Genomic DNA, 23517 nt, shown 5'->3' with positions numbered 1-23517 from the left:
ACCATTACTTGGAAGTTCACGAATGATGGAAAATATTCCTCCTCTTCGGCCTACAAGATGCAATTTGAAGGCCTAGTTTCAATCTCCCTAAACTCCACAGCTTGAAAAGTTTGGGCACCTCCAAAGTGTAAACTTTTCACTTGGTTGATTATGCAAAATAGAGTGTGGACGGTGGATAGGCTTCAATGTAGAGGTTGGGAGAATTATGGAAATTGTCCTATGTGAAACCAAGTACAAGAAACGGCGGACGACCTCATGTACAAGTATCGCTTTACCTTGCGGATTTGGAAAGAGATTCTACCTTGGTGTGATATTCATGATAGACCCCTGGAGTCGTGGATCAATGAGCCAAATATGGATGTGTAGTGGACAAATATTGCCTTAGAAAGAGGTCAACATAGGAAAGCTTTGGCATCCTTGGTGATGCTTTTATCTCTTGGGAAGTTTGGAATGAGCGCAACGCTAGAGTCTTCCGCCACTACCATTTCGCCACACATGCTATCATCAGCAAGATCAAAGACGAGGCTCATGCTTGGTGCTTGGCCGGTGCTAAAGATTTGAGCAATTTAATATGGGGGAGTAGGCTTTTGATAAAGTCCTAGGGCATGTGCTAGTCATTTGTTCTAAAACTCTAAACCTCTTCCCTATTAATAAAAAAGGCAAATCTCTTGTCTCGTTTAAAAAAAAGCACGGCCGCTTTGTAGTTAGAAAATAGGTCAGATTAGTTGTAGAATCATTGTTAGCAATTAGTCTTGTTTAACTTAAACTATACTTTAGCGGGCTTATGCGGAACGTCTACTCAATCAACACCTCTATCACGCCCCTACCCCCTACTGTAGGCGTTGTACAAGGGAATTAAATCCGAATATATCTTAGAGCATGTCTACGTCCCTGTAGCCGCCGCCTCCTGAGAAAAGCCCTAGCCGCCCCGGCTCAGCCTCCTCCATAGATCGGTTCCCTCTCCTCCGGCCGGCTTCGCCGGCATCGGGAGGAGTGGGAACCCGATCTATGAGTAGAGTTTTCAATAAAAGTAGTCTTTTCAGTAGTCTATGTTAGGTTTTTGGTCGCCGTTTTCTTGTTGGTTTCCCCGCAATGGAGATGACATCGTCTGCAATAAGTGATCTTCGGCCTTTCGTTCGACGACGAGATCTCCTTCCCGACGTCAATGGTGGTGCTGAAAGATTACAATTATCTAGGTATGGGTGTTCAGATCTTACTTCGCCAGATCGATCTTGGATCTTTTCTCATGGTTGCCGCGAGGAGGATTATCCTCGCAGTTCTTGTTCTTGTCCCGGTTGCTACGTCCTCGACAATGGTGATTCATATTCTCGGCTCTCCATCAACGTCGACAAGGCATATTGGTTTTTATTCCCTGACATACTGGTGTTGGTACTCTTGTCGATGTTGATTGACTACTTTAATGGTTGCGCGCGTGCACGCAGCCTTGGCATTGCGGCTCAAATTAAAATTATGGGAGAACCTTCGTTGGTATTTACAGGTCTATGGTTTGTTATCTATCTTTGGCTACCTTCAGAAAAGTACAAGATTATGTCTTGGAAGAAGAAAGAGTTTGAAGACCTCAAAGATTTGCAAGTATCTTTTAGACTTTATTTTGTAATCCTGGAGACAGCTCGTGTATCTCTACCATGTACTATTTGTTATTATGAATATATGTGGTATTGATTGTCAAAAAAAAGTCCGAATATATCTTTCAGATACTATGTTATCTTATGCTGAATTTTCCCGACGGGCCATTTTAGCTTTTCGCGTCCCGTCGTGGTCAGCACGCAGTTGCAATCAGCCATAGGTCGTCGCAAGTTCAGAGCTTTCCGATAGAACCGTGGCTCCTCCCCTGTTACCTAACCTACCGCGATCGCGGCGTCGGTCCAAATAGAATGTGTGTGCTGCCCGGCCGCTAAGCCGCCTGCCCAGCTGCGCGACTGTGACGCGCCCACGTACTTTTCATGTGGATGTGCCAATATTTTGCTACTAGTAGCGGTTGCGCCGATCGCTATCCCTTTGTTCTGGCTGGCACCTTCTGTCGCCGCTCGTGGGGAGCGAGTTTAGGGATAGTATCATAATCTACGCACCTCGTGCAGGAGAACGAAGCAGATGCTATGTGATGCAGGTAAATTTACAAGACGGTCTCCTATTGGGTGGAGTCAATTGATTCATTCCATGGACAGCTAGGTACCACAACCGGTTTGATAAACAAACTCCAGCATATATATAGACCATCATTATCAATTCTCTTGTTCTCCTCTAACAACAGGGCAATAAAATGGAACAATGTTGAGTTAGGTACCTACCTACACAATACCTAACCCTACTTTTATATTGACAAGAGTGCTTATTATAATTAAATGAATATTTTTTGGAAGTATCCATGATTACTACCAATAAATATGATATAGCTTTTCAATCCTGGATTTTTATGGTATATGGAATTTCTAGGTTTCTTTCATGCAAACCAAGTATCTAAATTGGAAATAAGAAGCAATTTCCCCGGTTATCCATTAAACGGAGGAAAATACCGGTGTTGATACTTTTACCGATGTTATTTGATTACTTTAGTAGTTGCATCGTCCACACAACCTTGGCATTGGAGATCAAAATTATGGGAGAACCCTCTCGATGGTATTTACATGTATTTGTATTACATCTATGTTTTTTTTAGTACGGCTGCCTTCAGAAAAATAGATGAATGTATCTTGAAAAAGAAAGAGTTTAAAGATCTTACACTGTGTTTGGATGCACAGAATTAAGCCTGAAATTGGGGAATTGGAATTCGGGCCACTAATTCGGTCGTTTGGATGCGCTAGAATTAGAGTCTGGAAACAAGAGGCAATTATTATATAAACATTCTAATGTATAATACAATTTTAATACATGTACAAAAGTTTATACATATTGTCTAAAGTCAACAAAAAATCCAATTTTACAGTTTATACATCCAAAAATGAACTGGAATTGGGTGCCACCCTTGATTCTAACAGAAAATGGTATGCACATCCAAACTACAGAAATGTAATTGGAGGCCATTTCCTTTCCATCTTGGATTTGGAATTTCATTTTAATTCAATTCCAAGTCTCAATTTTGTGCATCCAAAAAGATTTGTTGTTGCAGTTAGAATTTTTTTATAACCGTTAGAGACTATTTGGTACTATAAATATTCATGGTATTGATTGTCAAAAGAAAATATTATGAGAAAATTGATGAAACTGGATTTTCTTGTAGCAAATGTAAGAGAACAACATTTCCATGTGGCCACCACAAGTAGTTTTATGTATGTGCAACGGATTCGCAAAATGCCGTTTTGAAATGAACATGGGCGAGAAAACTTTATAACTGTATATTTTTGTTGTCATCTTCTTTTCCATCGTGATTCATGCACTTAATTTATAAGTTATGTTGTAGTTAATATTTTTTCAGTTGCAATTTAGATTGCAATTGAATTTTTTCCGGTTACAAGTGAGATTGCAAGTTGAAAAAATAGCTCCCGACCATCAAATCTACTTCGTAATTCTTGCTAATGGTGAGTTGCAACATAGGTTACAACTGAGATCCGATGGCGTCTCCTAACTCAGAACTAAGTTATTTGAATTAGTCATAACCTAATTTTAAAAGGTTCAGCTAAAAACAGGAGATAGAAGTACACTGGAGAAGTTTCTGAATTGTTCAAGAGGTAGAAACCAGGAAAGTCCCAATTTGCTGTTCAACTCTCCTTGCAAGAAATTTACGCTGACCATTTTATTCTGCCAACGAGCCAATGGGGTGGCACTGTTCGTTTTGATTTAGCCCCTTCCCTTCGCCCACCCGGAAGCCAGAAAGAGAGAAAAAGAGAGGGGAAGTCAACATAGGACTTGGCCGGTAGCGGAGGTGGAGACGGGAAGAGGGTGGGAGGGGAGTCGCTCGAAGATCGTCGCATCCATCGACGGATCTCTCTCTAGCTTGTCATCATTTATTTATATATATACTCTCCCGGTGGCCATCGCTGCTGCCGCCCCCCGCCTGGAGTTGGATCTCACTGCATCTTCCCATCCGCCCCACCACCTCCTCCGTCCCCCGCCGACGTCGCCTGGGCCAGCCATGGGCACCGGCGCCACCCCGGACCAGCCGGCTGGCGCCTCCCCCGACAAGCTCCGCCACGTCGAGTCCATGTCCGAGCTGCCCTCCGGCGCCGGCAAGATCTCCGGGATCAACGCTGTCGTGCTCGGGGAGTCGCTCGCCGACGAGGAGCACGACCTCATCTTCCCCAGCCCTGAGTTCTCAGCCAACGCGCTCGTCTCCTCCCCGAAACAGGTATCAACTTTAACTTAGGCGCTTGCTTCTGCGCTTTGCATTTTGGACGCCATGCAACCGCGCACAAAAAAATGTTTCGTCCTGATCAAGACTTTTGTGTGTAAAAAGTCAGACAAGGACATTGCTGAATCGTCTTCTGCTGACAGACATAGACAAAGATAGCAACATGGCTGGGATATTAGGAGCTAGGATGCATTCATCTTAGTTTGTGCTTCCCTTTCTTGCTGCGTTTCATGACTGCGATGTGATAAAGTTGTCATCTTTCATAATTTGTCTCAGTACCGAGAGATGTACGAGAGGTCCATCAACGACCCGGCTGGGTTTTGGTCCCAGATCGCCGAGACCTTCTACTGGAAGGAGAAGTGGAACCCCAGCGAGGTCTGCTCTGAGAATCTCGACGTCACGAAGGGCCCCGTCCAGATCACCGTAAGCATTCTCTGATGGATGTTGACTAGATTTAGCATTTCTAGCGAATTCTGAATCATCTAGTTGTTCTTGGCACTGACCAGTGGTTCAAAGGAGGCAAAACCAACATATGCTACAATGCTGTTGACCGCAACATCGAGGCTGGAAATGGGGACAAGATCGCATTGTACTGGGAGGGCAATGAGCCTGGTCAGGATGGGAAGCTAACCTATTCTGAGCTCTTGGACAAGGTTTGCCAGGTAATGCAGGCTCACATCTGATGGTTTTGTTAAAAAAATAAGAATTTGCCAAGGGATGTGGATTCTCTTAGAAATTCAGGGCAGGTGCCGAATCTAATATGTCATTTTCTGCTTTATGGTAGCTTGCCAATTACTTGAAAAGTGTTGGTGTCGGCAAGGGGGATGCTGTGGTCATCTACCTACCGATGTTGCTGGAGCTTCCCATTGCCATGCTTGCTTGTGCACGTATTGGCGCTGTCCATTCGGTAATGATTACTAATAGCTCTATGTGTTATCCTGGTTGGTCCTGTTTTCATTTTATGACGTGACGCCTCCCAAAATTTCCGTCAGGTTGTGTTTGCTGGCTTCTCTGCGGATTCGCTAGCCCAAAGGATTGTTGATTGCAAGCCTAAGCTTGTGCTCACTTGCAATGCGGTGAAAAGGGGGGCCAAGCCTATTCTTCTCAAAGATATAGTGGACGCTGCTCTGGTGGAAAGTGAGAAGAATGGATTCTCTGTAGGTATGTAATAGGATCCGTGTTCAGTACAGCATAGACAATTTGGGCTATTGTTGGGTTAAAGGGGTTATCCTTGTTTAGTTGTGAATATTAGGGTCAGATCCGTATATTGTCAATGCTGGCCAATGGGATCAATGGTTATGACTTACAAGATCACTGTCAGATCGATATATAACTGAACACTGTCCAATATATATGGTTTGTCGATGCTGACTAGTGACTACTGTTGTGCTGAGTAGGTCTTTGTTTGACATATGAAAACCAGTCAGCAATGAAGAGAGAAGACACAAAATGGCACGCTGAAAGGGACGTTTGGTGGCAGGTACGTGATTCTCCCTTCAACAGAAGCTCATCAACATTTCGAATATCATCTGTTATTTCAGCCTAAACATGTATCCTCATTCCTCAGATAACTGTAATCTATCATTTACTTGTACATGTATTTCAGGATGTTGTGACTCAATTCCCTACCAAGTGCGATGTTGAATGGGTGGATGCTGAGGATCCATTGTTTCTATTGTACACAAGTGGTAGCACTGGAAAGCCTAAGGTACTTTTAGTTACATTGGATTTTCCATTGTCACATTACAGGAATATTAATATCTCTTAATAAATTTGTAGGGTGTGATGCATACGTCTGGGGGCTATATGGTGTATACTGCAACAACATTTAAGTATGCATTTGATTACAAGCCAACGGACATATACTGGTAAATCACAATTGTTGTTTTTCACTCATGTAGAGTATAAAACATGTTCGTTTGGAGAATTACTCACAGAAGGTGCTATTTTCCCTTATGCATTCCATTGTTTGTTGACATTAGGTGCACTGCAGACTGTGGCTGGATTACCGGACATAGCTATGTGACATATGGTCCACTCCTGAATGGAGCTTCAGTTCTTGTTTTTGAAGGGGTATATATATTTCTAAAAGATTTTTAATTACTTTTTTGTGAAATTTATGACATCTCTACAATTTTGATAAACAAACGAAAGTTTAGTGACCTGATGTTTTTTGGTCTTGTCATCGTTGTTCACTAGACTATCTACTTTTGTGTGAAAAAATGCTTGACAACTCGTACTTTTTGTATGTATTTTTTTAAAACACAATTTTCTTTCTTTGATAAATTTATCTGTGGGCTTGTTTTCAATTTTACTATGCCTAAATATGCTTTTGGATCATGTGCATGTAGACTCCAAACTACCCTGATTCTGGTCGGTGCTGGGACATTGTGGACAAGTACAAGGTGACGATATTTTATACTGCACCAACACTCGTCCGTTCACTTATGCGTGATGGTCCTGAGGTACGCATGTGGTTCTTTAAGCGAGCTCCCAATGGTGTGAGCAGGCCATTAGGTGATGCTGGATGGCATTGTTCTAACCCCACTGCCATGCTCAAATCTGTTTATGTTTGATTGACGGAAGAACAATTCACTATTCTAACCCATCTAGTTAATAATTTAAATGATCAATCAACGTTGTAGTTCAATTTCTTATTTACTAACATTTGCCAAAGAGTTAGTTCCACTGAATATGAACTGAACCGCCTGATGCGTGTTGGAAGTTTGTTTTGGAGCTTGTCTGCATTGTTACTGATATATCTGCATTCGACAACCCAGTCAACCTAATATAAATGACCAACAATTCACATACTGCTTATTGAATATGTGAATACTTCACTTGCTAAGAATCTCTTATGACTCCTCAACTGAAAATTCTCAAGCTGTTGCTACTATGCAGTATTTTTAGATTAAGTGATAACTGATAAACACTTTTTCTGCCAGACTGAGCTCTTTTTTTCTTTCCAAAACGGCTACACTGAAATATTTATTGCTAAAAATGATTGGAAAGAATCCAGCCCGGAGGTTACAATTACAGAACACTTTAAAAAAACTCAGTGGCTGAATTTGTTTTGCATGACAAGAAGAATCGTATTAGTTACTCCCATACACTTTCTATTTGTAAGTTTGCTGTGGAAATCACCTTTTTTGCTTATTAATTGGTATGTTTTTGCAGTATGTTACACGCTATTCACGAAAATCTCTCCGAGTCCTGGGAAGCGTTGGTGAGCCAATTAATCCTAGTGCATGGAGGTACATGGGAGAAATTATCAAGTGTTAAAGATTACTATATAGCCACACTTGTAACAGGTTGTTCTCATGCATGCTTTGCTTGATTTAGATGGTTCTACAATGTTGTTGGGGATTCACAATGCCCCATATCGGACACTTGGTGGCAGACTGAAACTGGTGGTTTCATGGTAAGTCTCTTTATAGTCCACGCCTGTCAATTTTTTTTATGAGACAATAAAGTGATTGATCTCGAAATATAATTTTTAACTGATGTAAATGTCCCCGCAGATGACTCCTTTACCTGGTGCTTGGCCTCAGAAACCAGGTTCTGCAACCTTTCCCTTCTTTGGTGTCCAGGTAAACACAACTTATCTGTGAAATAAAGATGCATAACCGCACATTTTCTCTAAAACTCTTGCGATTTGTATGGTTTATTACAGCCAGTCATTGTTGACGAGAAAGGACAGGAGATTGAAGGAGAATGTAGCGGGTATCTTTGCATTAAGAAATCATGGCCTGGGGCTTTCCGGACCCTCTATGGAGATCATGACAGATATGAGACCACGTACTTCAAGCCATTTGCTGGCTACTATTTTACTGGTGATGGTTGCAGCAGGTAACTTGTTGAATTATTTCCAGCAATATGATAATGAGGTCCAGGTGTATTTAAAGTTTACCACAATATGGTTTACTTTTCTAATATATTTATGTCAGGGACAAAGATGGTTACCACTGGCTTACTGGAAGAGTAGATGATGTTATCAATGTTAGGTAAGCTGCTTCTTTGGTTCATTTGCTATTTCTAGAGGTTGAGTTCACTATGGGACAGTTGAAAATTTTGATGCTATAACTGAGTTATCTTGCCCATATGAATATGAAGTGGCCATCGAATTGGCACAGCAGAGGTTGAGTCTGCTTTGGTTTCACATCCACAGTGTGCAGAGGCTGCTGTTGTTGGTGTTGAGCATGAGGTATGGTCCACCAGTACTTTACATATCCCTTGCACTTCTATTGTATTTGTATCACATCATATATATTATCTGCTTCAAATTGTAATAAGAAATGCTTCAGGTCAAAGGTCAGGGAATATATGCTTTTGTAACTTTGGTGGATGGTGTTCCTTATAGTGAAGAACTACGAAAAAGCCTCATAGGAAAAGTCCGCAATCAGGTATATCTGTGATACTATTGGATGTTTTTATTGTGATCATTCTATTAGATATTGCATAATTGTCAATCATTTCTAAAACTATTTTCACTATCAAGAAAATAAAATTCTGCTTTTATATCTATGTATGTGATCCTTAAAAGTTTGTCTATTCAGCAGTAAATTGTGAATAATACTAACAAAAAATGTGAAGCCACCCAATTGTACACTCACCACTGGACCAGCTATTATTACATGGCCTGTAGTTCATGCAAAGTAATTAACATTCTTACTGAGATGAGCATGCTTCAGCCTAGTATTAATCTTATGCTGGCTAGGAAATCTTGGCAAAGAAAAAAAAATAAAAGGCAACCCAAACATGTATGCACAAGCAGAGTTGAAAATATCCTTGTCAACTGAGCCCCTTCAATGATGTTCGTTGCCTGTCATTCATACGTTTTTCTATGATGTGAACAAAGTTAGTAAGGAAACTTTCATGTTGACATGATTTGTCATGTCCTGTGTCAGATTGGGGCATTTGCAGCTCCTGACAAGATCCACTGGGCACCAGGACTTCCTAAAACCCGCAGTGGCAAGATTATGCGCAGAATCTTGCGCAAAATTGCCGCAAAACAGTTGGATGAACTTGGTGACATCAGCACTCTTGCTGATCCTGGTGTCGTTGACCAGCTAATTGCCCTCAAAGATTGCTAGAGTGTAAAGGATTTTGAGTGGCGGATGCAACTTCGTGGATGCGTGCATGTTCCAGTTTTTTCTATGTGATTATATGATGGGATGATGTTGATTATAGCATATCCACTAGTCTCCTTATATGCAGTACCAAGTTCTTCTGAGGCTAGTGAATTAAAATGAGGTGTAATGATCTTCAGTTTGGTATTCCACTTTTGTGAACCTCTCCTCACATACTGAGAGACCTCCATTATGTATTGATTTACTCAATAAAGATGTGTCAATAGAAAAAATGTCAGACTGTGTAATCTTTTGTATGTAACAGATAAGTCTTGTCAATACTGCTAAAAAGCAGTAAACAGTCAAGACCTCATCTACTGATCGTTTGTTATGCCATGGGCAGTGTGCTGCTAAACTAAAAAATACAGATGAACCTTTTAAATACAGTTGAACTTGATGTGGGTTTTACATTCTAACATCTTTATAGTTCCTGTGAACAAGCGCCTTAGGCTCCTTCAAATATATAATTTGAACGGAGCAGATCCTCTTGCAGAGCGTATCATACACAAAATACAGAGCATCTTAAGAGCGCAGAGAGGGCAATAGTCCTGCAAGTGGCAACAACAGCCATTCGTCATCTCTGCTGATAGAATAGGCAGCAGGGAAGTTTATCAATCGTCAAGCTCTGGCCGAACATAGAAAAACAACGAGGCCGAATATATTTGGCCCCAATCGCCTACGTGCTATTGTAGTTTCATGCTCTGATTCCAATGTACTTAAGCTGTTCACAACAAGATGAAGAAGACACGAAACAAAAGGTGCGTCAGTAGGAGGTGTATGAAAACACAACTTCAGTTACAGCATCGTCCAATGAAATCAGCAGCCAAAAGAAGCACGACATGGTCTCGAACTTACAAGGTTGTTCTTGGGCTCTTTCCAGTAGAAGCCATGTATAAACATGGGCAAGACGTTGCAGGCCACCAGCACATATATCATCAGGGCGTGCTTCCCAAGCCACTCCATGGAGATGGTGGGTTTCCTGAACCCATACATGTCCACCTGAAGGATTTCTTAGATTTAACATCCACTTGGTCCCAAAGTTCAGATGTGGTGATAGAGATAATTCTTGGGGTGTAGTAAGAGAGGCTCGGAGGACTGACCAGGGTGTAAATTCCAGCGAAAAGAAGCCCAGAAGCACCGGCAGTGGCTAAGGTGTAACTTATCGTGTATAGCGGCTTGTTCATGCGCATTCCTGCATAAGAATCGAGAAATGTTCTGATCTACCTCATGCATCTTAGGATTTGTGCGAAAGATGACATGAGTCAGGTCAGTGTTCAGTGGATCCTTACCAATGAAGTCCATTGAGAAGGCAACTGCTAACATGCTGAAGGAAGGGATTAGCCAATTGATAATTCTTTGTTTGTCTTTCTGCAGGATAGTTTAGCCCAGGAGAAAAAAATCAGAATATATTTCACTACTCGACATGAAGAAATGTACATATGCAAAAACAAATACCAGTTTTATACCTCAAAATGTATAATTACATGTCCAAATTGCAGACCAATCAAACATGTGACAATTGCCATAACAGAGCTGACAAGCAGAAAAACAGACGGTCGGGACTTGCGGAGCTACAGCCAAGCAGAAAGATAAAATTGCAGACAATGATGAAGAGTTAGTTATTTACTGACCTAAGTAGGCCTTCAGGATCAAATGGAGCCTGACACCATGATGGAGCATTAGGTGGAAGAGGTCCACCTTGTGGAGAATATATGCTGCATTCCTGCAGTAAACAGTGATAGGGTATTCAAAAAAGGGAGAGGAAGAAATACTTTTGAGAGATTTTGCATTGCAATTCATATAGTACCTTGGTACGCGCATAAACTGCTCTTCTATAGAGATGATCAATCCCCAACATTGCACGGTCAACCATGCCAACTGCATTACAACCTGGTCCGGTATCGCCTCTTACTTCACATTTCACCTAACAAATTCACTGAAGCATGAGGTCTATGATGTGTAACATTTTTAGTAGATAAAACGAAGAGGTTGTGGTCACACATACGAAGAATGACTTCTGTGTAGAACCAGGACCTGTAATCTGGTACTCCCAGTCTGGAACGTAGATACCATATAGAAGAACAGTATACATGATTGAGAGCAGCAATCCTACAAACCTATAAGGAAATCGAATAACATGTCAGAAATGTAATGAGAAAGGAAATCCTTGCAGATTGTCCCTCTAGACACTAGAACAAATGTAAAAGTGCAGCAAACAGAAAGGAGATGGTCGATTTGTCCACTGGCATATGTTTCGTGATCACTGGGCTTATGAATACTCATAATTCTGTTTAACTAGTTACCATTTAGGATACAAAATATGCATGGGGAATGAGGTATATCACGATGAGCTCACAACTGGTAGCGGTATCTCTTAAGCACATCAAGCCCATAATTAACGTCATCATCTCCCTTGAGCCAAATTTCACAGAGAGCAGCTACAAGGTAAGCTATTGCAATCCTCTGCAAAAAAGAGAACATCGTATGATAATCAAAATGACTTGTATATTTTCTCGAAGTCATATTGTATAATGAAGCTTGTATAGTCCTAAATGGTCAAGAATCTTTTTTGTTGTAAGAAAATATATAAGAACTATACCGGGATGAGTAAAGTAAATGGACAGCTCCGGAGCAGGGCTGGGTAAAGTATGAAGGAAACTGGCAGGGCTTCATGGGGTGGAGTTTTAAGAAATGGACAGGGCTTGATCATTTGGTCTGGCAGCGTATTGTGCAACGTTTCGAACTTCCAATGCAGGGCATCTTTAATTCAAAAAATGCAGCTCCCGTGATTATTGAGTATGGTTGTACTGAGGTTGTTGATGAATTAATCATGCATTTGCAGAGATACTCATCATCTCCTGGAGCAGATACCAGTCTTTAGGATTCAGAAAGTCAGTCGAGGGGCAAACATGGTTGTCCATGTTTTAGCTAAGTTTTGTAGGGAGCTGTGGAGTGATGGGGATTTGCAGGGGGCAGCGCCAGCCTGGTTGTTGGACCTGGCCTTGCCAGATTGTAATGTTACTATTTAAAAAACGTTGACCGATGGGAGAAGGATTCCTCCTCTCTTAGCTATACGCAGGGACAGGGCCAGAAATATTATTTGGAGGGGACCAATTGAACAGAACTTTTTTTGGAGGGAGGCATGTAGGCAAATATTCGAAAATTTAGGGATCAATTCACATATATTCTAGGGCGTCTTTCAACAAAATTCCCAGCATAGGGGGGTCATGGCCCAGCTGGCACCCCTAGCTCTGTTCCCGGCTTTACGTTCTTAGATAGACGAGACCTCTCCAGCATTTTTTTCACGCGGATAACACCCCCATTTAGTCCGAGCATGCTTCAGCTGCAACTCGTTCCTGGGTGGGCTAGCTCAACACCCCGAGCTCTAGTCACCAAGCCAACGATTAGTTCTCTAATGTTACTATTTCAACCTAATTAATATATACACCATTTCAAAATAAAAAGTACATATAAGGATACATGCCTGCAGTGTACCCATCAAACGTATTTTGGTAATATCAACACCAAAAGTGAGACTGCGGACGCCATGAAGAAACCCACCTGCATAAGTAGCAGCTCATAAACTGAAGTTAGATCGGTCATGGCAATCTAGGATGAAATATTACTCAAAAGAGAACTTTTAGAAAAGCACCCTGGAGTACAAGACCAAGGCAGAACAGCTTGAGCGCACGAAGTACAGCCTTTTTAGTCGCATCTAGTTTGTCCGGCACCCTCTGTACACACGGAATCGCATAGTTAATTTAATTACAGCATGTTAACTGGTTAGTTTGAAAGAACGCAAACATCATGCTCTTGGTGGCTTCAGTCAGTAGTGTGCTATACCTTGTATGCTAGTGTTAAAGAGACCCCTACTATGAAAAGGAAGAAAGGCATGACAAAATCGCCGACAGTTACACCATTCCAAGGAGAGTGGTTCAACGCCGGGAGAAATCCTCCAACATCATCAACAATGATCATAAGCTGCAGCAAGGCGACATGTTTCAGTTAGCGAGATATGGACAATGCTATAGTTACTTTTCTTATGCAAGATACTCTCAGTTTGCTTCACCAAACAACTGTAAGGGATACAAGTAAACAAGCTAATAGTTCTTTCCCAACGATTTGTTGATGATTTCTTTAAAAGAAGTACTGTGTAGTTTTTTCAGGACACACTATATGTCTTCTTTGTCATGAATCTTTACAGGTACAGAAAAGATATGGACATGTATGTTGTTCAAAAAACTTCAGAATTTGAAAATTATTTTATGTTATTAACGATTTTAGTGTTCATCCCAAAACCATACTCCCTTCATAAATTCATACGGCTTTGGGTTGAGCTTAGCAATGTGCATCTCGATGAAGATATTGAGGATTCCATTGTGAGGAACCTAACAATTAATGGGGAGTACACATCATTTCGGCTTACAAGGCACAATTCTTTGGGGCCACATCTACCATTTTCAACGAGGTCGTGTGGAAGCCCTGGGCGCCTCCAAAGGTTAAATTCTTTGTTTGGTTGGCCATTCAAAATAGGCTATGGACGGCGGACAGTCTTGAAAAACAAGGTTGGAATAATTGTGAACTATGCCCCCTTTGCAAGCAAACTCAAGAGACGGCGGCACACCTCCTTTTCCATTGCCGCTTCTCCAAAAGGGTTTGGGGATGATAAAGGAGTGGCTCCGACTTGGCTCCATCAACACCGCCAATTGGACATTCTTACTTTGTGGGCTAGCTTGCCAAGTAATGATGTCCCAAACCGCAAGGCGATGTCATCTCTCACCATGCTCACTAGTTGGACCATTTAGAACGAGAGGAATGCGCGGGTGTTCCGTAACAAATCCGCCCCTAGGACTGTGCTTCTTAGCTCCATTAAGAGTGAGGTTAGGCTTTGGATAGCCGCGGACGGCAAGCATTTGAGCAATGTAATAATGGGAGAGTAGTCCCCTTGTACCTTGGTTTTACTTTACTTTATTGTCAAACTCTCTTCTTATTTAATGAAATGAGGCAAGTCTTTTGTCTCTGCTTCAAAAGAAAAGAAAAAGAGTGCTAATCCAAATATATTTCTATTGTACTCCACTAAAATTACACCACCAAAGGTTGCTGGATCTTGACTGTGTGACGCTGTGAGAGGCACTAGTTATGCTCAGGAATAGTCGAATGCCAAAGGATGAGATATAGCTATCCTGCGCTGAAAAGAAAAAGCAGACGTGGCCGTGCACCTTTTGACACGGCAGTAAAAAAGAGAAAATAAAGAAGCAATCACTACAGCCAGAGCCGAAAAAGGTTGTGTTGCGATGGCCTCCGGCTCCGGGCAGTGGCCATCTCGGAAATAATTAAGCACGGGCTATTGCTCCGGTGTCCCCCCCTCTAAACTTTTTTTTTTCTTTGTTCTATTTAGACGGTCAGGATCTGCTGATACCCCTTCGTGGGTTAACTTAACATGTGTGTTTGGTTCATGGGCAAACATGTACGGGATGGGATGAGATAAAATATGTTTAATTAACGATAAATAGAAAAGGATAAATATGCCATTAACACACCGGTTAATATGTAATTAACGGGTCCTTTTCCCTTTGTGCTGGAGGCCGGACCTAGCGGGCGGCCGCCTACCCGTGCCTAGCAAGGTCACTACCCGCACATATTTAGCGAGGCCGTTTCTGTCCACTGGGTGTGGCGCAGACGTAGCAATCTCGTTGCTCGCCATGCCATGGAGACCGCCGCCGCCGAGCTAGGGAGCCACGTTGAAAATCAAGTCCGCCGCTTACCGCGCCCTGGAGGCCGCCAATGTCGAGCTGGGGAGCCACGCGGAAAAGCAAGTCCACCGCTCGCCGTGACATGGTGGCCATCGCTGAGCTGGGGAGCCACACATACGACGGTGGCAGGTGTCGGAGTCGCGTCAACGACCATGGATTCTCAGGCCGCTAGTGAGATTAGTCATGAAATTCACGGATCATATGGTCCAGCCTTTCTCAGAAATATTCAGCTTTTGGGATGGGATCATCCATATTTTCTGGTCACGAACCAAACGCACGTTTACCACCTGAACGACGTTCGTCGGGGGGGGGGACACCGGAGCACAGCCCTTAAGCACGACCTTTTGTCGTCGATCGGAACGAAACAATGATAACCAGCAATTTGTTTGTCATATGGCAACTGTTCTTTGTCTCCTAATCTGCTGTACTGTTGTACTTGTTCAGTATCGATTCGCCGCCCCTTTTGTGTCCTTGGCCCTTGGCTGCCTGGGCTGGGTTATTCCGGTGGAGAGGCCACCTGGCTTGGGCTTTGGCCAAGAACAGTACGCGTCCCGCGAGGGGGAATATGTGCCTCCCGGGACGCGAATTTACCTGCTCAATTTGGATTCCAAACTTTTTGAACGATGCTTTGCTACGTGGCCGGCTGAGATTTTTACGCTGATGGACAAGAAACGTTGCCTGTAAAAGTTCATGTGGATAGTGCTAGTTGTTGAACTCAGCTCCATCAGGAGCCGCAGCTCCATTAGGATCCATGTATGTTTAATAAAGGTAGTTTTTACGTTGGCAAGAACAAAGATCGTTAATCCGGACATTAGACCCAGCCAATCAAGCCTGGAATATAGACATGAGACAACGCGTAGAGCAAGGTAACAATACAAGTTTGGTTCTTACTAGGTCTGACATATAAAGGCTAGATCTTAGATTTTCACCTCACAAGAAGTGGTGTTCCATTCACCATCTAGAGGGTGAAATTTCAAGAACTATGCCCCAAGTAGGAAACCGGCATGGACTACAGAGATAGCTGCCCACCTCACAATACAATACACCGCTCGTCGGGGCACGGGGGCACTACCAACCGATAGAGCTACCTTTCCGACCACCTCCGATCGAGGAAATCGTCGCCACCTTCAGCGATAGCAAGGGGAGCAATACCAGCTAGTGTGAGATCAGGCAATGTTAGCAAGACTACTCCTTCCCGGACCTTGTCCACATACATACCGATGGCCACCTTGTGATCAAGGTGTTCCCAGGCAACCCGGTTGGAACCCAATATAAGTGCAAATAGTTTCTCTGTCTTGCGTTCAGACTACATATAGTAAGTTCATTTAACAATGAGCCCAGATCTATTTACCTATATGCCGATAGATGGATGAATTAGCTGCTCACTGTGAAATGGTGGTAATTCAAGAGAATGTAGCATTAGATGGCCTCCTAGATTGGTCAATGTGGTGCCTTGAGGGTTGGAGGTTTATCATGGTTGGACACATTATGCCCACATGTTCGGAATCTCTATATTATGCCCCATTCGACCGTTCGTAAATCGGGCTAACCTCGTAGGAGATATAAAAGAAATGTAATGTGTAAATTTTCAGAACACCGTTAGGCAATCCTTTTGTCCCTCTAAAAAAATAAAACGGGGCTTCCAACTTCCATGAACTGTTTCCACTTGGAAGGGGCCATTAGTGAGTTTTGACATGTTGGATACAAATAATAGTTAGGAAGATTTTTCATTTTTATTTTGTTTGGACTTCTCCTATTACTATTATTTAAGAAAAGAGGTCATGCAACAAAATCCCTGTCAAAACTACTATCTCACGCAATCTTTAATTACCAAGGTTTAATGTAGTATATGCCACATTGGTGGCATTGTAATATGGCACTCCTTCCACTTCATTAATAAAAAAATCAGAACACTTAATTTTTAAATGTAATTTTCCCGTTCATCAAAATCGTGAGTCGATTCTCTTCTTGAAAGAAAACAAAAACAGTTTTGGTTTCAACTTACATAAACTCTTTTAACTTGAAACTTTAAAGAGACCAGAGGAGAAGAATCGCTTGGCTTACTTTTATAAAATGAATAGGAACTGGTGTTGCGAGCATGGAGGCTCGGACACAGGCGGGCGGGCACATAATCACATATCAGCTGGTTCTTGCTATCCCGGCTATGCCGTCCACTATGAATAGAAGGAAAGATTATGAAGGATTCTCATATTCATTACATTGTAAGTTCTCCTGTGGCTATGGTATTGGAATTTGGAAGGAGCCAAGCTCACTGAAATTTTTTCCTTCAACTATCCCTCTGCAATATCCACACGCTCACTTTCTTACACTGTATTCCGTTTCACCTACAACTAATCGCAGCATCCTAATTTCCACGCCTTCCTCTTTTTGTGTTCTTAAGGTTTGCCTTGAATTCCCATGGCATTTCAGTGTTCTTGTTACTTGTGACTTTAGTTCTACCTCGCCAGCGAGAGGAGGCTATTGGTAACTTATAAAGGAGAGTAGCTATCCTCCCGTCAGACCGGTCTTTTGGGGCGGAGAGGTCTCTTTAAGTGTGGGGCCTGCGATGGCTAACAACATCTGTGCTTGTACCCGTTGTTTCCAGATACAAAAGCCTGAACCGCAAATGCGGAGCACTTTGCAGGCCACGACAGCCAGAAACATCCGTCCATACGGTGCTAAACCTGACAAGTAATGGCTGATTGGTTTGCTTTAAGCAACTCTGCATCTTTTGTGCTTTGTCTTTCATTGGCCAAGTTAACCATGACTCGGATCCCTCTATTCACGCCATACATGACTAAATCGATCAAAGTTCCTACGACATGTTCCTTTTGCGGGCAAAGTTGTCATGAGTGAGTGGAACAATAGTACAGTAAAGTTGATGCGCACACAAAGTTCCTATGCCGTCTCGTCTCCTAGAGAAAAGAGAAGCCAAAGAAACAAGATGAAAAGAGCAAGAACAGGGCAACAACCATGCGCGGGGCACAACAACAATAGTACAGTTCACGCATCGCGAATAATGAACCGGTCTAGCTGGTCCACTGCCGGATCATTGATGAAAGAAAGGAACACGAATGGACAGGGAAGGCGCAGCAAACACCAATGGCAACATCGCAGCAGAACAAATAGATCAAGAGAGATTAAATCAAGAAGCGTTAACATCGCGGGAGGTACGTACCAGCACGGTGATCCCGCGGAAGACGTCGAGGGAGACGAGCCGCTGCCGGGCGGCGGGCGATGGCGGCCGCGGCGGTGGCAGGGGTTCGGCTTTGGAGCTGGTGGAGCCGCCGAACTCGAGATCGGGCGTTGTGGCGGCGGCGTCGTCGCTCCTGACGAGCTCGTAGCCGCCCATGGCGGTCCTCCTCTGCCGGCAGAACAGAGCGTGCGTCGACGCGCGGCCGGGCAATGGCGCCCCTGCATTCCCATCCATCACCATCGCGTTTATGTTAAGTGAACAACAGCTAACGAGATTCAGCTAAAGACGCGGCGAGAAAGATAGATAGGGGTAGAGAGAGTCTTCCTTTCCCAGCTTTCGTTGCCTTCCCTTACCTTGGCACTAGTCGGCACCTGTCTTCCTTCCTTGATTCTCTTGCCTTTCTTGTTTTGGACTCCGATTCAGTTTCCAAGCGTAACAAACTTTCGGATCTCTCGCTTTCTCGTCCTCTCTTTTATCTCTCTATTTCCTGGACTCCTCCATCTGTAAAACTTCTGAGTTCCTATCTCTCGTTTTTCTCTTCCCAGTTTCCGCTGCTCGTGGAACACTGGGACTCCGACGCCACTCTATCCGCTGTGGGGTGTCATTAATTTGGTTCGGAGTTCTGTTATGCGTTCGGATCTGCTGCCTCCCTTGTTAGTCGAGGAGTTGATGGAGATATATACTGGCATGCCTTTCCCGCGTTTCCTTTTCCATCTTATCTTTTCTCATGGCTTACAGTTACAGCACTGAACTACTGACGCTGCTTGGGCCTTTGGGCTGGCACTGCCATGCCATCTCTCGGTTTCTCGCACCATTTGCCATCTCAGCATTTCGGTGATGCCTTCCAAATTCCTTTTTTACTTTGTTGCTCGGTTTGAGTTTAGATGTCTCCTATTCTTATCTTCCCTGTATTTTTCTGTTGTTGTTTCGTTCTCTTCACAGGATTCCTACGAAACTGATGTCCTGGAGATAAATCATGAACCACAAGGATTATGTAGGTTTTTTTTATAAAGGAAAACAAGGATCGCTCCCCGGCTCCATTTTCATAGACATCATCAGGTTTTAACAGCAACATCTAAGAAGGACGAGCCTAATGTCTCAGCAAGAAAAGTAGAACCCCAAAACAGATACGCCACACCTAGCGAAACCATCAAAAAATGAGATTTACATCAAAATCTGGAGAGTTTCCAAGACTCCAACAGTTTCATAGGAACACAACTAGAAGCTCTATCTTATATGATCAGTGCAGTTCCAAATTCAGCTGAAAGCATTGCAGGGACCATGCCATCACCATGTGAACTGCCTCATCTTCAGGGTGTTCCTAGAGATACAGAGCTGTCGCTCGACCTCCATGCAAGGATTAGTCTGACTTCAGTTCCGGTAGGAGTTTGAGCATTTTGATTAGTAGAGCCATGAATCGATCCACCTGAACCCATTCCTGTTCTTTGAACGGTTGCTTCCAATTTCCCGGGTAGGACAGGGTCAACTGGGCAACCTATTTCATATTCAATCAAGTTTTCCTGTTAAACACAATATTGTTCATGTTGCTCCTATATTAATAATTTCATAAAGGGATTTGGATGAATATACCTATATATGGACATGGGAAGCCTGGCCCAGTCGACCCGGCCCGAAAATCCCGGGCTTGGGCCATCCCGAGCATGCCTGTGGGCCGGCTTTGGGGCTGTTTATTAGGAACGATGTCCGGGCCGAGCCTGGGCCTCATAAATGTACAAAATTGGGAAGAGGTCTGGCCCACGGCCCAAAGCCCGACAAGCTTTTCCTCTAATAGCCCGGGCTTGGGCCTGGAATTTAGGCTCGATGGTTGGGGCGGGCCTAGTCCTGGATTTTCTGCACCGGGCTTTGTTAGGCCTGGTCCGAAGCTCGGCCCGGCCCAAAGGATGGCCAGGTATAAGTAGACCCCACTAAATTCATATCTACAAATCAATTATTATTTTTTGTCAGTGAATTTTATATTGCTATGTATTTCCAAGATTTCCTGCCACTGATTCATCATAGATTTAGTAAGAGTTCTCCTAAATGTGCATCAGAGTTTTCATCTATCGATCAACTCTTCAATAGTTTTCCTTGTAACAAAATATATTTCCTAAAATTTGATAGCTCATGAAATATTTCCAAACCAAACATCCTCCCATAATTTAATGGATTTACCACTTACATCAAAATTTAACAACATGTGATGCCCACGTCACAACTTTTCAATGAAGAGATGGCACATGTCTTAAGAACACAGAATGTTTGGGTTTTCTATGTTATACTTAACATCTACTATCTTTTTTCCAAATACTACCTTCAGCCCAGATGTATATTTTAATCCAAGAGGCCAACAAACCGATATTAAGGTCTTGTAAGTTGGGAAAGCCTAACCCACCATTTTTTCCTAGGGATTTCTATTTTCGTCCTCTAGGGTTTTTAGTTGTGCTCAGTTTTTCCCAGCCGCTTAGTTTTTCCTCAGTTTTCCCCAAACCCTTTTCTGAAACCTTCACAAGGAGCTCGGATCCGTTAAGTTGACCGTTAGTGGGACCGCTGTTGGTGCCCAGCAGTGGACACGTCTCCACTTATTCAGATCATCGTGGGACCCACAACTTCTCCATGTTAGCGCGCCAGACCCACAGCTTACCCAGGTGATCGTTGCAAAATGGGAGCCCGAGCCAGCTCTGCGCCCGTGCCCGTGCCATTGCTTCCCCTTTCTTTCCCCTCGCCCCATTGTTCTTCTACTCCACCAACGGCAGCCCTTCTCCGGCAGGCGGGTGATGTCTAGTTTCTCTTCGACCTCCTGTTCTTCATGGCCGCAGTATGGACCCGTGCCTTTAACAAGATGCTCTGACTGCCCACATCAGGAGCCTCTGAAGCAGTCAATCTGTAAGACGAACGACATCAACAACCGTGGACGTGAGTTCCTTGCATGCAAGAGCTTGCCGTATAGAGAGGGGAATAAGGTTAGATCTCGCTCCAATTGCTTTGTTTTCTCTTTATTTTCTTGTTATTCCCTCAAATTTGGGATTTAGGGTTCACGTTGTTGTTTTCAGATCCTGAAGAAATGCAGGCATTTCGAGTGGATCGATGTGTACGTTCAGAGGCTTCAATTGCAGGAATCAATTGGCGCTATTGGGGAGCGCAATTTGGGAGGGGGACTTGTTGTAGAGAATGCGGCGGAGAGATGAGCCATTCCGATTATGCCTAATGCTGCTAATGCAGAACTGGTGGAAGCGAAGGGAGAACTGAAGAAAATGAACAAGCAGTTAAGGCAGCTGATCGAGTTGAAGAACCAAGCTAATCTGATGGCTGGTTGTTTTTTTATTATTGTATAATTGCGATCGGATTCTTATCATTGCTAATCAGGTGCTAGAAGTTGTTACAAGGGATCCCTTGTTATAAATCCATTATTCAGTTACATGTACTTGTAGTTGTTTTCAAAGTTAGTGTGTGCATTCACCGAAATTACCAAAAAAACGTGTTAGGGAATATAGGAATGCTAAAGATAGTTGATAATTGTTAGAGGGGTGACAAATAATGCATTCACTGAAATTCCGCAAATATGTATGTATCATGTTTATACCAAAATTATACCACTTTTGGGACGTTTCAAATAACCAAAACTATATCCCAAACTATATTCCGTAAAAGAAAAGGAATGTTAAATAAAGTTGATAATTGTTAGTGGGGTGATAAATAATCCATTCACCGAAATCCCCCAAATATGCCAAATATGTATGTCTCATGTTTCTACCAAAATTATACCACTTTTGGGCCGTTTCAAATTACCAAAACTATATTCCCTAAAAGAAAATGAATGCTAAAGATAGTTGATAATTGTTAGAGGGGTGACAAATAATGCATTCACCAAAATCCCACAAATATGTATGCATCATGTTTATACCAAAATTATATCACTTTTGGGACGTTTCAAATAACCAAAACTATATCCCAAACTATATTCCCTAAAATAAAAGGAATGCTAAAGAAGGTTGATAATCGTTAGAGGGGTGATAAATAATCCATTTGCCAAAATTCCCCAAATATGCCAAATATGTATGCCTCATGTTTATACGAAAATTATACCACTTTTCGGCAATTTCAAATTACCAAAACTATATTCCCTAAAAGAAAAGGAATGCTAAAGATAGTTGATAATTGTTAGAGAGGTGACAAATAATGCATTCACCGAAATCCCACAAATATGTATGCCTCATGTTTATACCAAAATTATACCACTTTTGGTACGTTTCAAATTACCAAAACTACATTCCCTAAAAGAAAAGGAATGCTAAAGATAGTTGATAATTGTTAGAGGGGTGACAAATAATGCATTCACCGAAATCCCACAAATATGTATGCCTCATGTTTATACCAAAATTATACCACTTTTGGGACATTTCAAATTACCAAAATTATATTCCCGAAAAGAAAAGGAATGATAAAGATAGTTGATAATTATTAGAGGGGTGACAAATAATGTATTCACCGAAATACCACAAATATGTATGCCTCTTGTTTATACCAAAATTATACCACTTTTGGGACGTTTCAAATTACCAAAACTATATCCCAAACAATATTACCTAAAATAAAAGTAATGCCTAAAAGAGTTTATAATTTTTAGCGCGTGAAAAATAATACAGAAAACCAAACTTGTTGAATCCGGTGGCAAACTGGGTATTTAGCATACATAGAGGATGGAAGCTAGCCGCCGACAGAGAGAGAGGGTGGTGGCCCCCATCAGAGGGAGAGGGGTTATCCTGCCCGTTAGATCATACGATCAACGGTCGGTGGGCACGATCCCTGTGACAAGGGCTAGACCAATCAGGACAAGGTTGGGCGTACCCTGTGAGAATTTGTGAAGGGAGAGGGCAAATCTGAGTAGTATCAAGAAACCAAGGGCACGTGAGTAGTAAACAGACTAAGGGATTCAAATATGAGATTTAAAAAATGGAAAATGCGTGTTTTGTACAATGAAACCCATGTTGTCCTACCTCAAACTATTTGCAATACAAATATACATGAGTGTGAAAATTGTGACGTCATTCAGACAAAGTATGTTTTGGGGAAAGCTGTTTTGGGTAGGGCTTATTGTGGAAAGTCATGCACCTTCATAGCTACTAGGTAATTTGA

At 42.6% G+C, this 23517-nt stretch overlaps 2 protein-coding genes across 2 annotated transcripts; one reads left to right on the top strand and one right to left on the bottom strand.

Annotated features, from left to right (window-relative positions):
• The first annotated feature begins 3875 nt into the window (after positions 1–3875).
• LOC127334656 (acetyl-coenzyme A synthetase, chloroplastic/glyoxysomal) lies at positions 3876–9683 on the top strand. The gene is made up of 18 exons (XM_051361174.2): positions 3876–4303; positions 4583–4729; positions 4813–4968; positions 5091–5213; positions 5299–5467; positions 5704–5786; positions 5913–6014; positions 6086–6174; positions 6289–6379; positions 6658–6771; positions 7484–7560; positions 7649–7727; positions 7828–7896; positions 7980–8155; positions 8254–8310; positions 8420–8510; positions 8611–8709; positions 9214–9683. The coding sequence occupies exons 1-18, from the start codon at positions 4091–4093 to the stop codon at positions 9397–9399; spliced, it is 2121 nt and encodes a 706-aa protein (XP_051217134.1). The 5' UTR covers positions 3876–4090; the 3' UTR covers positions 9400–9683.
• A 103-nt stretch (positions 9684–9786) lies between these two features.
• Positions 9787–18971, bottom strand: LOC127334657 (uncharacterized). The gene is made up of 14 exons (XM_051361175.2): positions 18738–18971; positions 18367–18602; positions 13279–13416; positions 13088–13169; positions 12920–12996; positions 11792–11898; positions 11441–11552; positions 11243–11359; positions 11067–11158; positions 10902–10968; positions 10725–10803; positions 10536–10627; positions 10291–10434; positions 9787–10156 (listed from the first exon to the last, which is right to left on the bottom strand). The coding sequence occupies exons 2-14, from the start codon at positions 18538–18540 to the stop codon at positions 10130–10132; spliced, it is 1308 nt and encodes a 435-aa protein (XP_051217135.1). The 5' UTR covers positions 18541–18602; positions 18738–18971; the 3' UTR covers positions 9787–10129.
• Positions 18972–23517: the final 4546 nt, after the last annotated feature.

This window comes from Lolium perenne, chromosome 6 (assembly GCF_019359855.2).
Source record: "Lolium perenne isolate Kyuss_39 chromosome 6, Kyuss_2.0, whole genome shotgun sequence".
NCBI classification, from domain to species: domain Eukaryota; kingdom Viridiplantae; phylum Streptophyta; class Magnoliopsida; order Poales; family Poaceae; genus Lolium; species Lolium perenne.
This window is presented reverse-complemented; position numbering and strand designations above follow the sequence as displayed.

What these genes read in the sequence shown, in the direction of transcription:
- LOC127334656 (XM_051361174.2), top strand. Translation starts at nt 4,091, where the DNA reads ATGGGCACCGGCGCCACCCCGGACCAGCCGGCTGGCGCCTCCCCCGAC. An exon ending in GTATTGGCGCTGTCCATTCG is followed by an intron (nt 5,214 to 5,298) that starts GTAATGATTACT and finishes AATTTCCGTCAG; the next exon opens with GTTGTGTTTGCTGGCTTCTC. An exon ending in GAAGAATGGATTCTCTGTAG is followed by an intron (nt 5,468 to 5,703) that starts GTATGTAATAGG and finishes TGTGCTGAGTAG; the next exon opens with GTCTTTGTTTGACATATGAA.
- LOC127334657 (XM_051361175.2), bottom strand. Translation starts at nt 18,540, where the DNA reads ATGGGCGGCTACGAGCTCGTCAGGAGCGACGACGCCGCCGCCACAACG. An exon ending in CTACACAGAAGTCATTCTTC is followed by an intron (nt 11,360 to 11,440) that starts GTATGTGTGACC and finishes TGAATTTGTTAG; the next exon opens with GTGAAATGTGAAGTAAGAGG. An exon ending in AAGAGCCCAAGAACAACCTT is followed by an intron (nt 10,157 to 10,290) that starts GTAAGTTCGAGA and finishes TGTTGTGAACAG; the next exon opens with CTTAAGTACATTGGAATCAG.